Below are 14,392 nucleotides of genomic sequence, written 5' to 3'. Positions count from 1 at the left end.
TAACCTGGACAAATGTGAGGCAATGCATTTTGGAAGGGCTAATGCAGGTAGGGAATATACAGTGAATGGTAGAACCCTCAAGAGTATTGAAAGTCAAAGAGATCTAGGAGTACAGGTCCACAGATCACTGAAAGGGGCTACACAGGTGGAGAAGGTAGTCAAGAAGGCATACGGCATGCTTGCCTTCATTGGCCGGGGCATTGAGTATAAGAATTGGCAAGTCATGTTGCAGCTGTATAGAACCTTAGTTAGGCCACACTTGGAGTATAGTGTTCAATTCTGGTCGCCACACTACCAGAAGGATGTGGAGGCTTTAGAGAGGGTGCAGAAGAGATTTACCAGAATGTTGCCTGGTATGGAGGGCATAAGCTATGAGGAGCGATTGAATAAACTCGGTTTGTTCTCACTGGAACGAAGGAGGTTGAGGGGCGACCTGATAGAGGTATACAAAATTATGAGGGGCATAGACAGAGTGGATAGTCAGAGGCTTTTCCCCAGGGTAGAGGGGTCAATTACTAGGGGGCATAGGTTTAAGGTGAGAGGGGCAAAGTTTAGAGTAGATGTACGAGGCAAGTTTTTTACGCAGAGGGTAGTGGGTGCCTGGAACTCACTACCGGAGGAGGTAGTGGAGGCAGGGACGATAGGGACATTTAAGGGGCATCTTGACAAATATATGAATAGGATGGGAATAGAAGGATACGGACCCAGGAAGTGTAGAAGATTGTAGTTTAGTCGGGCAGTATGGTCGGCACGGGCTTGGAGGGCCGAAGGGCCTGTTCCTGTGCTGTACATTTCTTTGTTCTTTGTTCTTTGGGTCAGCGAGAGCGCAGGGTCAGAGAGAGTGAGAGCGCAGGGTCAGAGAGCGCGCAGGGTCAGAGAGCGCGCAGGGTCAGAGAGAGCGCAGGGTCAGCGAGAGCGCAGGGTCAGAGAGAGTGAGAGCGCAGGGTCAGAGAGAGCGCAGGGTCAGAGAGAGCGCAGGGACAGAGAGAGCGCAGGCTCAGAGTGAGTGAGAGCGCAGGGTCAGCTTGAGTGAGAGCGCAGGGACTGAGAGAGCGCAGGGTCAGAGAGCGCGAGAGCGCAGGGTCAGCTAGAGTGAGAGCGCAGGGTCAGAGAGAGCGCAGGGTCAGAGAGCGCGAGAGCGCAGGGTCAGAGAGAGTGAGAGCGCAGGGTCAGAGAGAGCGCAGGGTCAGAGAGAGCGCAGGGTCACAGAGAGCGCAGGGTCAGAGAGAGCGCAGGGTCAGAGAGAGCGCAGGGTCCCAGAGAGCACAGGGTCAGAGAGAGCGCAGGGTCAGAGAAAGCGCAGGGTCAAAGAGAACGAGAGCACAGGGTCAGAGAGAGCGCAGGGTCAGAGAGAAAGCAGGGTCAGAGAGCGCGAGAGCGCAGGGTCAAAGAGAACGAGAGCGCAGGGTCAGAGAGAGCGCAGGGTCAGAGAGCGCGTGAGCGCAGTGTCACAGAGAGCGAGAGCGCATGGTCAGAGAGAGTGAGAGCGCAGGGTCAGAGAGAGCGCAGGGTCAGAGAGAGTGCAGGGTCAGAGAGAGCGCAGGGTCCCAGAGAGCGCAGGGTCCCAGAGAGCGCAGGGTCAGAGAGAGCGCAGGGTCAGAGAGAGCGCAGGGTCACAGAGAGCGAGAGCGCAGGGTCAGAGAGAGCGCAGGGTCACAGAGAGCGCAGGGTCAGAGAGAGCGCAGGGCCAGAGAGAGCGAGAGCGCAGGGTCAGAGAGAGCGCAGGGTCAGAGAGAGCGCAGGGTCAGAGAGAGCGCAGGGTCAGAGAGAGCGCAGGGTCAGAGAGAGTGCAGGGTCACAGTGAGCGAGAGCGCAAGGTCAGAGAGAGCGCAGGGTCAGGGAGCGCGTGAGCGCAGGGTCAGAGAGAGTGAGAGCGCAGGGTCAGATAGAGGGCAGGGTCAGAGAGAGCGCAGGGTCAGAGAGCGCGAGAGCGCAGGGTAAGAGAGAGTGAGAGCGCAGGGTCAGAGAGAGCGCAGGGTCAGAGAGAGCACAGGGTCACAGAGAGCGAGAGCGCAGGGTCAGTGAGAGCGCAGGGTCAGAGAGCGCGAGAGCGCAGGGTCAGAGAGAGAGCAGGGTCAGAGAGCGCGAGAGCGCAGGGTCAGAGAGAGTGAGAGCGCAGGGTCAGAGAGAGCGCAGGGTCAGAGAGAGCGCAGGGTCACAGAGAGCGCAGGGTCAGCGAGAGGGAGAGCGTAGGGTCAGAGACAGCGAGAGCGCAGGGTCAGAGAGAGCGCAGGGCCAGAGAGAGCGCAGGGTCAGAGAGAGCGCAGGGTCAGAGAGAGCGCAGGGTCAGAGAGAGCGCAGGGCCAGAGAGAGCGCAGGGTCAGAGAGAGCGCAGGGACACAGAGAGCGGGAGCGCAGGGTCAGAGAGAGCGCAGGGTCACAGAGAGCGAGAGCGCAGGGTCAGAGAGAGCGCAGGGCCAGAGAGAGCGCAGGGCCAGAGAGAGCGCAGGGCCAGAGAGAGCGAGAGCGCAGGGTCAGAGAGAGCGCAGGGTCAGAGAGAGCGCAGGGACAGAGAGAGCGCAGGGTCAGAGAGAGCGCAGGGTCAGAGAGAGCGCAGGGCCAGAGAGAGCGCAGGGTCAGAGAGAGCGCAGAGTCAGAGAGAGTGAGAGCGCAGGGTCAGAGAGAGCGAGAGCGCAGTGTCAGCGAGAGCGCCGGGTCAGAGAGAGCGCAGGGTCACAGAGAGCGGGAGCGCAGGGTCAGAGAGAGTGCAGGGTCAGCGAGAGCGAGAGCACAGGGTCAGAGAGAGCGAGAGGGCAGGGTCAGAGAGAGCACAGGGTCAGAGAGAGCGCAGGGCCAGAAAGAGCGAGGGTCAGAGAGAGCACTGGGTCAGAGAGAGAGCAGGGCCAGAGAGAGCGAGCGTCAGAGAGAGCGCAGGGTCAGAGAGAGCACAGGGTCAGAGAGAGCGCAGGGCCAGAGAGAGGGAGGGTCAGAGAGAGCGCAGGGTCAGAGAGAGCGCAGGGCCAGAGAGAGTGCAGGGTCAGAGAGAGCGCAGGGCCAGAGAGAGCGCAGGGCCAGAGAGAGCGCAGGGTCAGAGAGAGCACAGGGTCAGAGAGAGTGAGAGCGCAGGGTCAGAGAGAGCGCAGGGTCACAGAGAGCGAGAGCGCAGGGTCAGAGAGAGTGCAGGGCCAGAGAGAGCGCAGGGCCATTGAGAGCGCAGGGTCAGAGAGAGCGCAGGGCCAGAGAGAGCGCAGGGCCAGAGAGAGCGCAGGGTCAGAGAGAGCGCAGGGTCAGAGAGAGCGCAGGGCCAGAGAGAGCGCAGGGTCAGAGAGAGCGCAGGGCCAGAGAGAGCGCAGGGTCAGAGAGAGCGCAGGGTCAGAGAGAGCGCAGGGTCAGAGAGAGCGCAGGGCCAGAGAGAGCGCAGGGTCAGAGAGAGCGCAGGGTCAGAGAGAGTGAGAACACAGTGTCAGCGAGAGCGCAGGGTCAGAGAGAGCGCAGGGTCAGAGAGAGCGCAGGGTCAGAGAGAGTGAGAGCGCAGGGTCAGAGAGAGCGCAGGGTCACAGAGAGCGAGAGCGCAGGGTCAGAGAGAGTGCAGGGCCAGAGAGAGCGCAGGGTCACAGAGAGCGAGAGCGCAGGGTCAGAGAGAGCGCAGGGTCAGAGAGAGCGCAGGGCCAGAGAGAGCGAGAGTGCAGGGTCAGTGAGAGCGCAGGGTCAGAGACAGCGCAGGGTCAGAGAGAGCGAGAGCGCAGTGTCAGCGAGAGCGCAGGGTCAGAGAGCGAGCAGGGTGAGAGAGAGCGCAGGGTCAGAGAGAGCAAGAGCGCAGGGTCAGAGAGAGCGAGAGCGCAGGGTCAGAGAGAGCGCAGGGTCAGAGAGAGCGAGAGCGCAGGGTCAGAGAGAGCAAGAGCGCAGGGTCAGAGAGAGCGCAGGGTCAGAGAGAGCGCAGGGTCAGCGAGAGCGAGAGCGCAGTGTCAGAGAGAGCGAAAGCGCAGGATCAGATAGAGCGCAGAGTCAGAGAGAGCGAGAGCGCAGGGTCAGAGAGAGCGCAGGGTCAGAGAGAGTGAGAGCGCAGGGTCAGAGAGAGCGAGAGCGCAGGGTCAGAGAGAGCGAGAGCGCAGGGTCAGAGAGAGCGCAGGGTCAGAGAGAGCGAGAGCGCAGGGTCAGAGAGAGTGCAGGGTCAGCGAGAGCGAGAGGGCAGGGTCACAGAGAGCGAGAGCGCAGGGTCAGAGAGAGCACAGGGTCAGAGAGAGCGCAGGACCAGAGAGAGCGAGGGTCATAGAGAGCGCAGGGTCAGAGAGAGCGCAGGGCCAGAGAGAGCGCAGGATCAGAGAGAGCGCAGGGTCAGAGAGAGCGCAGGGTCAGAGAGAGCGCAGGGTCAGAGAGAGCGCAGGGCCAGAGAGAGCGCAGGGTCAGAGAGAGCACAGGGTCGCAGAGAGCGCAGGGTCAGAGAGAGCGAGAGTGCAGGGTCAGAGAGAGCGCAGGGTGAGAGAGAGCGCAGGGTCAGAGAGAGCGAGAGCGCAGGGTCAGAGAGAGCGAGAGCGCAGGGTCAGAGAGAGCGCAGGGTCAGAGAGAGCGAGAGCGCAGGGTCAGAGAGAGTGAGAGCGCAGGGTCAGAGAGAGCGCAGGGTCAGAGAGAGCGCAGGGTCAGCGAGAGCGAGAGCGCAGGGTCAGAGAGAGCGAAAGCGCAGGGTCAGATAGAGCGCAGGGTCAGAGAGAGCGAGAGCGCAGGGTCAGAGAGAGCGCAGGGTCAGAGAGAGTGAGAGCGCAGGGTCAGAGAGAGCGAGAGCGCAGGGTCAGAGAGAGCGAGAGCGCAGGGTCAGAGAGAGCGCAGGGTCAGAGAGAGCGCAGGGTCAGAGAGAGTGACAGCGCAGGGTCAGAGAGAGCGAGAGCGCAGGGTCAGCGAGAGCGCAGGGTCAGCGAGAGCGCAGGGTCAGAGAGAGCGAGAGCGCAGGGTCAGCGAGAGCGCAGGGTCAGCGAGAGCGCAGGGTCAGAGAGAGCGAGAGCGCTGGGTCACAGAGACTACACCATGACTGGAGAAGTCTGATGGGGAATTTTTGTTCTTTGTTGCGGACTTTCGAAAGGCATCTGATTAAGATCCGCACAATAATTATATTTGCAAATTAGAGTTGACGGGACATTGAGAGCCTGGATCCGGAGCCGGTCTTCATGCTGTGGGAAAGTGTAAAGTCCCCCAGGGGTCAGTGTTGCTTTTGATCCTCTTCCTGTGATGTAAAAATGACCTGGATTTGGCAGGGGACGAGGAACTCAGGGATGTGGGGACAGGGGAGTGAGGACAGATCGCTCTCTAAGCAACGGCAGAATGGAACTAATGGCCTCTTCTCTGCTGTATCATTCAATGATAAATTTGTGAGATATGAAAACCTAAAGGATGCCTGTTATCTCCAAGTTCACCCCCGTCGCAATGAGACATCCCCATTCCAATCAGCAGCTGCCCCCTCCCCTGGGAGTGAGCGGGCTGCTGTGCCATCGGAAGAGGGGGTTTGCTGGAGGTTCTGGAGACTGGACCAGAGTGTCCCGGAGGGAATGGTTCCTTTAGAAAGCTGAAAGTGGGGAAGGAGAAGGCTGTTTGTAGGAGGTGGGGATGGTGTAGAATGATCCATAGATTGTGGATGTTGGTGGGATGAAAGTTTAGGATGAGAGGAACTGTCATTGTTCCGGGAGCAAATACAAGGGCAGAAGGCCAGAAAAATAATTCAAATGGTCACAGTCTTGTTATCCACAATGGAAGAGGAACTGATGAGAAGGAGGTCATTAAGTCCAGAGAACTGGGACTGATTAAAGCAGAGTTCATAAAATGATTACAGTGCAGAGAGAGCTTACCCTCCAGAGCCAATCCATTGCCTTTCCCCCAAAACCCTGCAAATCTTTGCCTTTCCGATAATGATCCAATTCTCTTTTGAAAACCTCAATTGAATTGGCCTCCACCACAAACTTGGCAGTGCATTCCAGATCCTGTGCCTCGATTAACAAAGCCCAGGATGTTGTACGCCACATATTATTAACAACACTTTCATTTTGTCCCATCACCTTCAATCGGGGCTGGTTTAGCACAGTGGGCTAAACACCTGGCTTGTAATGCAGAACAAGGCCAGCAGCGCAGGTTCAATTCCCATACCAGCCTCCCCAAACAGGCGCCAGATATGTGGCGACTAGGGGCTTTTCACAGTAACTTCATTTGAAGCCTACTTGTGACAAGAAGTGATTTTCAATAATTTATGCACATATACACCCAGGTTCCTCTGCTCCTGCATCCATTAAAAATAATAATAAGAATCTTTAGTGTCACAAGTAGGCTTACATTAACACTGCAATGAAGTTGCTGTGAAAAGCCCCTAGTCGCCACATTCCGGCGCCTGTTCGGGTACACGGAGGGAGAATTCAGAATGTCCAAAGTACCTAACAGCACGTCTTTCAGGACTTGTGGGAGGAAACCGGAGCGCCCGGAGGAAACCCACGCAGACACAGGGAGAACGTGCAGACTCCGCAAAGACAGTGACCCAAGCCGGGAATCGAACCCAGGTCCATGGAGCTGTGAAGCAGCAGTACTAACCACTGTGCTACCGTGCTGCCCTTTAGAATTGTATCCTTTATATTGTTTCAGGTTGACATGGAGGCGCAGTGGCTAGTACTGCTGCCTCATGGCCCCAAGGACCTGGGTTCAACCCCAGCACCGGGTCACTATCTGTGTGGAATTTCCACATTCTCCCCGTGTCTCACCCCCACAACTCAAAGATGTGCAGGGTAGGTGGATTGGCGACGCTAAATTGACCCTTAATTGGGGGGGGGGAAAATTGGGTACTCTAAATTTATTTAAAAAAAGAAAACTGAAACACTCAAGATTACATTTAAACAAAAGAGTTTGTCGAATGATTACAGTGTAGAGAGTTTCCCCTCCAGAGCCAATCCATTGCCTTTTCCCCATTACCCTGCATAGATTTCTTAATTAGGCTCATAAATACTCCCCTTTTCAGGCAACAGTTCTCATGGATTCTTAATGTACAGAAATCCCAATAATATTACTACAAGGCACCCACTGTTGCTCGAGGGGAGGTATTTGAAAAAAATGAAATGAAAATCGCTTATTGTCACAAGCAGGCTTCAAATTAAGTTATTGTGAAAAGCCCCTAGTCGCCACATTCCGGCACCTGTTCTGGGAGGCACTCTCCTTCTCACTTGGCAATGGAAAATAAACATAATAACTTTGTTTTATTCATTTAAAATCTTTGCCAGTTATTTTTTTTTTTAAATATTTTTATTTAAAATTTTTGTTTATAACAAACTGGACATCAATAACATAGCTGATGTTACCAGTATAATGAAATAATAAAAGTACACTGCGAAAATAAGACTAACAACGACCTTTCATATAATCTTTTCATAACCATACAAACTCCACCACCCACCCCCTTAACAGTGACGATAACTAGAACATAGAACATAGAACAATACAGCGCAGTACAGGCCCTTCGGCCCACGATGTTGCACCGAAACAAAAGCCATCTAACCTACACTATGCCATTATCATCCATATGTTTATCCAATAAACTTTTAAATGCCCTCAATGTTGGCGAGTTCACTACTGTAGCAGGTAGGGCATTCCACGGCCTCACTACTCTTTGCGTAAAGAACCTACCTCTGACCTCTGTCCTATATCTATTACCCCTCAGTTTAAGGTTATGTCCCCTCGTGCCAGCCATTTCCATCCGCGGGAGAAGGCTCTCACTGTCCACCCTATCCAACCCCCTAATCATTTTGTATGCCTCTATTAAGTCTCCTCTTAACCTTCTTCTCTCCAATGAAAACAACCTCAAGTCCATCAGCCTTTCCTCATAAGATTTTCCCTCCATACCAGGCAACATCCTGGTAAATCTCCTCTGCACCCGCTCCAAAGCCTCCACTTCCTTCCTATAATGCGGTGACCAGAACTGTACGCAATACTCCAAATGCGGCCGTACCAGAGTTCTGTACAGCTGCAACATGACCTCCTGACTCCGGAACTCAATCCCTCTACCAATAAAGGCCAACACTCCATAGGCCTTCTTCACCACCCTATCAACCTGGGTGGCAACTTTCAGGGATCTATGTACATGGACACCTAGATCCCTCTGCTCATCCACACTTTCAAGAACTTTTCCATTAGCCAAATATTCCACATTCCTGTTATTCCTTCCAAAGTGAATCACCTCACACTTCTCTACATTAAACTCCATTTGCCACCTCTCAGCCCAGCTCTGCAGCTTATCTATATCCCTCTGTAACCTGCTACTTCCTTCCACACTATCGACAACACCACCGACTTTAGTATCGTCTGCAAATTTACTCACCCACCCTTCTGCGCCTTCCTCTAGGTCATTGATGAAAATGACAAACAGCAACGGCCCCAGAACAGATCCTTGTGGTACTCCACTTGTGACTGAACTCCATTCTGAACATTTCCCATCAACCACCACCCTCTGTCTTCTTTCAGCTAGCCAATTTCTGATCCACATCTCTAAATCACCCTCAATCCCCAGCCTCCGTATTTTCTGCAATAGCCTACCGTGGGGAACCTTATCAAACGCTTTGCTGAAATCCATATACACCACATCAACTGCTCTACCCTCGTCTACCTGTTCAGTCACCTTCTCAAAGAACTCGATAAGGTTTGTGAGGCATGACCTACCCTTCACAAAGCCATGCTGACTATCCCTGATCATATTATTCCTATCTAGATGATTATAAATCTTGTCCCTTATAATCCCCTCCAAGACTTTACCCACTACAGACGTGAGGCTCACCGGTCTATAGTTGCCGGGGTTGTCTCTGCTCCCCTTTTTGAACAAAGGGACCACATTTGCTATCCTCCAGTCCTCTGGCACTATTCCTGTAGCCAATGATGACATAAAAATCAAAGCCAATGGTCCAGCAATCTCTTCCCTGGCCTCCCAGAGAATCCTAGGATAAATCCCATCAGGTCCCAGGGACTTATCTATTTTCAGCCTGTCTAGAATTGCCAACACCTCTTCCCTACGTACCTCAATGCCATCTAATCTATTTACCTGGAGCTCAGCATTCTCCTCCACAACATTATCTTTTTCCTGAGTTAATACTGACGAAAAATATTCATTTAGTATCTCGCCTATCTCTTCAGACTCTACACACAACTTCCCATCCCTGTCCTTGACTGGTCCTACTCTTTCCCTAGTCATTCGCTTATTCCTGACATACCTATAGAGTGGGAAATGAATGGCTGCCTCCTCGGGTAGATCCCCTCCATCGACCCTCTAACCATGTACTTGACCTTTTCCAGATATACTCCATGAGGTCACCCAAACAGGCCGAGGCACTGGGTGAAATGGCAGATCTCTATCCCAGAAAAACTCGCCTCCGGGCGATCAGCGAGGCAAAGGCCAGAATATCCGCATTCACCCCGGTCTGGAGTCCCAGCGACTCCAACATCTTGAAAATGGCCACCAACGGACAAAGCTCCAGATCCACATTGCGAATCGCTAACACGGTGTTAAAGCTTGCCACTCCAGGGCACGACCAGAACATGTGGGTGTTGTGAGCGGGCCCCCGACACCAGTGCCCCATTTGTCCTCCACTCCTGCGAAGAACCCAGTCATCCAAGCATTAGTTAGGTGAGCTCTATGTTGAATCAGGTTAAACTGCGCAGACGAGGAATTGGAATTCGCCCTATGAAAAGTTTCACACCACATATTTTTATCCAGATTAGGACTAGCTCCCCCAACCATTTTTCTCTCATGCAGTTCAGTAAAGCTCCCTCCATTGACATCATCTGGCCACAAATATTTGAAATGTTCCCCCCTCCAGACTTCTTTGCCAGTCATAAATCTTCCTTTTATTTCTCTTTGAAATGCAACAGCTAAAAATTCAACTCCTCACTTATCTACTAATACACATTTCCATTCATGTTCTATTTACTTGTATCCCGTCTTAGCTTTCTCATCTCCACTTTGAATCTCTGCTTTTACACCTAACCCTTTGATGAATTCAGGAGAATCTTTATCCAGAGAGTGGTGAGCAAGTAACAGCCTCCCCGAACAGGCGCCGGAATGTGGCGACTAGGGGCTTTTCACAGTAACTTCATTTGAAGCCTACTCGTGACAATAAGCGATTTTCATTTCAAGTGGAACTCGTTACCACATGGAGTAGGTTGAAGTGAATAACATCGTTACAATTAGGAGGAGGCTTGATGAGCACAATTTGGTGAAGAGAATAGAGGGTTATGGCCTCCTAAATCGATACAGGACAGTAACCTTGAGTGGAGTATAAACCTTGGCATGGTCTGGTTAAGCCAAATGGCCTGATTCTGTGCTGTATATTTTATGTAATTCTATGTCAATACACCTCATTGACCATCCCACATTCATGCTGAATATTCACTGGCTTTCTCTCTCACAGCTAATTCTCTTTCCCATTACAGAACATGTCCTGTGAAAGATTCTGTACCACCCTCCGAATCATAGCAAGTACTTTGTTTGCCTTGACCGTACTGGGGGCCATTACCTGCACCTATGTGAAGGGTTATCAGTTTGGCTATACAGAGAATTACCACCTGTCCTTTGGCCTGTATGGGGCCTTCCTCGCACTACACCTCTTTGTTCAGAGTCTCTTTGCTTTCCTGGAGCACAGGAGGATGAGGAAGGAGAATCGACCCCTCAAATTGAACAAGTCGGTCGCTCTTTGTATTGCTGCTTACCAGGAGGACCCAGACTATCTCAGGAAATGCCTGGTGTCGGTAAAGCGGATCGCATATCCCAATCTCAAGGTGGTGATGGTCATTGATGGCAACAGCGAAGAAGACATTTACATGATGGAGATATTCCATGAGCTCATGGGCTTGGAAAGCACTGACTCCTACGTCTGGAAGAGTAATTATCATGAGATGGGGGCTGGAGAGACGCACATTACCTTCAATGAGGGCAAGAGGAGGGTGGAGGAAATCGTGACTCAGTCTAAATTTTCCTGCATCATGCAGAAGTGGGGAGGGAAGCGAGAGGTGATGTACACAGCGTTCGCCGCACTCGGTGACTCCGTGGATTATATACAGGTGGGAATGATGCACTGGGGAACAGGGTCAAATTTCTGCTGTTTCCCAAAATGTTGTTCTGGCAGATTTTTACTGGGGCACTGACCGCTCTACATCCCAATAACAGATGGTGAGACAACAATCCAGCTCCTCCCAAATGACAATGATCAGAATTGACTCCAGGAGGAAGAATAGACAAACTGAATATTTTAAATGAGAAAACTATTAAATGTCAGTGCTCAGAATGAGTTGGGTATCCTTATACAGGAAACACAGAAAGTTAACATGCAGTTACAGCAAGCAGTTAGGAAGGCAAATAGTATGTTGCCCTTTAACATAAAAGGATTGAACTACTAGAGTAATGAAGTCTATCGTCCAGGACTTTGGTGAGATCACAAGTAACATTCACAAGTGCCAGGCAATGACCATCTCCAACAAGAGAGAATGTACCTAACGCCTCATGGCATTCAATTGCATTACATTAGAAACTTAGAAAATAGGAGCAGGAGGAGGCCATTCGGCCCTTCAAGCCCCCTCCGTCATTCATCACGATCATGGTTGATCATCAAACTCAATAGTCGAATCCCGCTTTCCCCCCCATATCCTTTGATCCCCTTTGCCCTAAGTGCTCTATCTAACTACTTCTTGAAAACATACAATGTTTTGGTCTCAACTACTTCCGGTGGTAACGAATTCTACAGGCCGACCACTCTCTGGGTGAAGACATTTCTCCTCATCTCTGTCCTAAATGGTCTTCCCCGTATCTCAGACTGTGTCCCCTGGTTCTGGACACACGCACCATCGGGAAATCCTTCCTGCATCTACCCTGTCCAGTCCTAAAGAAGAACAAAGAACAATACAGCACAGGAACAGGCCCTTCGGCCCTCCAAGCCTGCGCCAATCACGTGTCCTATCCAGACCAACGGCCTGTATCCTTCTATACCCCATCTGTTCATGTGCCTGTCCAGATAAGTCTTAAAGGTCGCTAACATCTCTGCCTCAACCACCTCACTTGGCAGTGTATTCCAGGCCACCACCACCCTCTGTGTAAAAAACGTCCCCCGCACATCTCCACTGAACCTTTCCCCCCTCAGCTTGAACTTGTGCCCCCTTGTAATTGTCATTTCTGCCCTGGGAAAAGCATCCAACTGTTCACCCTATTTATACCCCTAATAATTTTATAAACTTCTATCAGGTCGCCCCTCAGCTTCCGTCTCTCTAGGGAGAACAATCCCAGTTTATTCAATCTCTCCTCATTGCTAATCCCCTCCATACCAGGCAACATCCTGGTAAACCTTTTCTGTACTCTCTCCAAAGCCTCCACGACCTTCTGATAGTGCGGAGACCAGAATTGGTCACAATATTCCAAATGTGGCCGAACCAACGTTCTATGTAACTAACATAATTTTTGAGCTTTTATACTCTATACCCCATCCTATAAAGGCAAGCAGGCCGTATGCTTTCTTTACCACCATTTCCACCTGTGCTGCCACTTTTAAGGATCTGTGTCTCTATGCTCCTGCCATTTATTTTATAGCTCTCATCTGAATTGGATCTACCAAAATGCATCACCTCGCATTTGTCCAGGTTAAATTCCATCTGCCATTTCTCTGCCCAATTTTGCAGCCTATCTATATCCTGTTGTATTCGCTGACAATCTTCATCACTATCCGTAACTCCAGCAATCTTAGTATCATCCGCAAACTTGCTAATCAGACCCGCTACGTTTTCTTCCAAGTCATTTATTTTTATTACAAAGAGCAGAGGTCCCAGAACTGATCCCTGCGGAACACCACTAGTTACAGACCTCCATTCGGAAAAACACCCTCCCACTGCTACCCTCTGTCTTCTATGGCCAAGCCAGTTCTGGATCCATCCAGCCAGTTCACCCTTGACCCCATGTGATTTAATCTTTTGCACCAGCCTGCCATGAGGGACCTTGTCAAATGCTTTACTAAAGTCCATGTAGACAACATCCACAGCCCTTCCCTCGTCAATCATTTTTGTCACCTCCTCAAAAAACTCAATTAAATTAGTGAGTCATGACTTCCGTCGTACAAAACCATGCTGTCTGCCGCTAATAAGACCATTTACTTCCAAATGTGCATAGATCCTATCTCTGAGAATCTTTTCCAACAATTTCACTGTCACTGACGTCAAGCTCATTGGCCTATAATTACCCGGGTTATCCTTGCTACCCTTCTTAAATAACGGGACAACATTGGCTAGCCTCCAATCCTCTGGGATTTCAAATGTACCATTTGACAATGAATTCTGTTGATTATTCTTTTTTTGTCTACTATGTATGTTCCCTTGGCCGCAGAAAAATACTTTTCACTGTACTTCGGTACATGTGACAATAAATCAAATCTCACCTGTGGCCATTCTGTTAGAGGCTCAGCGATTTAATCTCGTCTCCCTCAGTAATCTGGGATAGATGCCACCTGGCCCTGAGGATTTGTCTACCTTAATGCTTTTTAAAACACCTAATACTTCCTGCCTCGTAATAACAACCTGTTCTAAAGTATTGACACAAGTTTTAGAATTTTATAGGTTTCTATGAGATCCCCCCTCATTCTCCTGAACTCCAGCGAATACAATCCCAACCTAGTCAATCTCTCCTCGTACGTCAGTCTTACCATTCCAGGAATCAGCCTGGTAAACCTTCGCTGCACTCCCTCTATAGCAAGAACATCCTTCCTCAGATAAAGAGACCAAAACTGCGCCCAATACTCCAGGTGTGGCCTCACCAAGGCCCAGTATAATTGAGTAAGACTCCCTTGCTCTTGTACTCAAATCCTCTCGCAATGAAGGCCAGCATAATGACACAGTGAGCTTTGCGTACGAGTAGTGGGAAAGGGCACATCAGGAGTGAGACATAGCCAGAGTGAGTTTTAAACTTGGGAATTCAGCGTAAAGTGGGAAGAGGTGGTTTTTGCTTTTTCTCCTTGCTTTTAAATCTTCAGAGATGGTCTTGCCCTGCTGCAGGCTAGAAGGGAAAGAGCTGATTGGTAAGTAGTAGGTAAGGTCGGTAAGTCTTTACAACTTTAATCACTTATAGTTTTGTCACTGGACTAGTAATCCAAGACCCAGGGTAATGATCTGGGGTCCCGGGTTCGAATCCCAACAGGACAGATGGTGAAATTTGAATTCAATAAAAATCTGGAATTAAAAGTCTAATGATGACCTTGAAACCATTGTCGTAAAAACCATCTGGTTCACCACGTTCTTCTGCTGTCCTTACCCTTGACTCTAGACCTACACCAATCTGGTTGGCTCTTAAAATACCCTCTGGATTAGCCCAGCAAGACACTCAGTTCAAGAGCAAATAGGGATTGGCAATAAACGTTGGCCAGCGACGGCCACACATACTCCAGGTGTGGTCTCATTAAACTTAATATAATTG

General features: G+C 50.9%; 1 protein-coding gene across 2 annotated transcripts in view; it reads left to right on the top strand.

Moving 5' to 3' along the window:
• LOC140430296 (hyaluronan synthase 3-like) overlaps positions 1–14,392 on the top strand; it is an 84,486-nt gene that overhangs the window by 41,614 nt on the left and 28,480 nt on the right. For both annotated transcript variants that reach the window (XM_072517716.1, XM_072517715.1), the window contains exon 2: positions 10,381–11,007. In XM_072517716.1, the coding sequence (XP_072373817.1) occupies positions 10,384–11,007 (624 nt within the window). In that variant the 5' untranslated portion in view covers positions 10,381–10,383. The remainder of the gene's footprint in view (positions 1–10,380; positions 11,008–14,392) is intronic.

Source organism: Scyliorhinus torazame, chromosome 10 (genome assembly GCF_047496885.1).
Source record: "Scyliorhinus torazame isolate Kashiwa2021f chromosome 10, sScyTor2.1, whole genome shotgun sequence".
Taxonomy (NCBI): domain Eukaryota; kingdom Metazoa; phylum Chordata; class Chondrichthyes; order Carcharhiniformes; family Scyliorhinidae; genus Scyliorhinus; species Scyliorhinus torazame.
The sequence above is the reverse complement of the archived record's forward strand: the minus strand, read 5'-3'. Positions and strand labels throughout refer to the sequence as shown.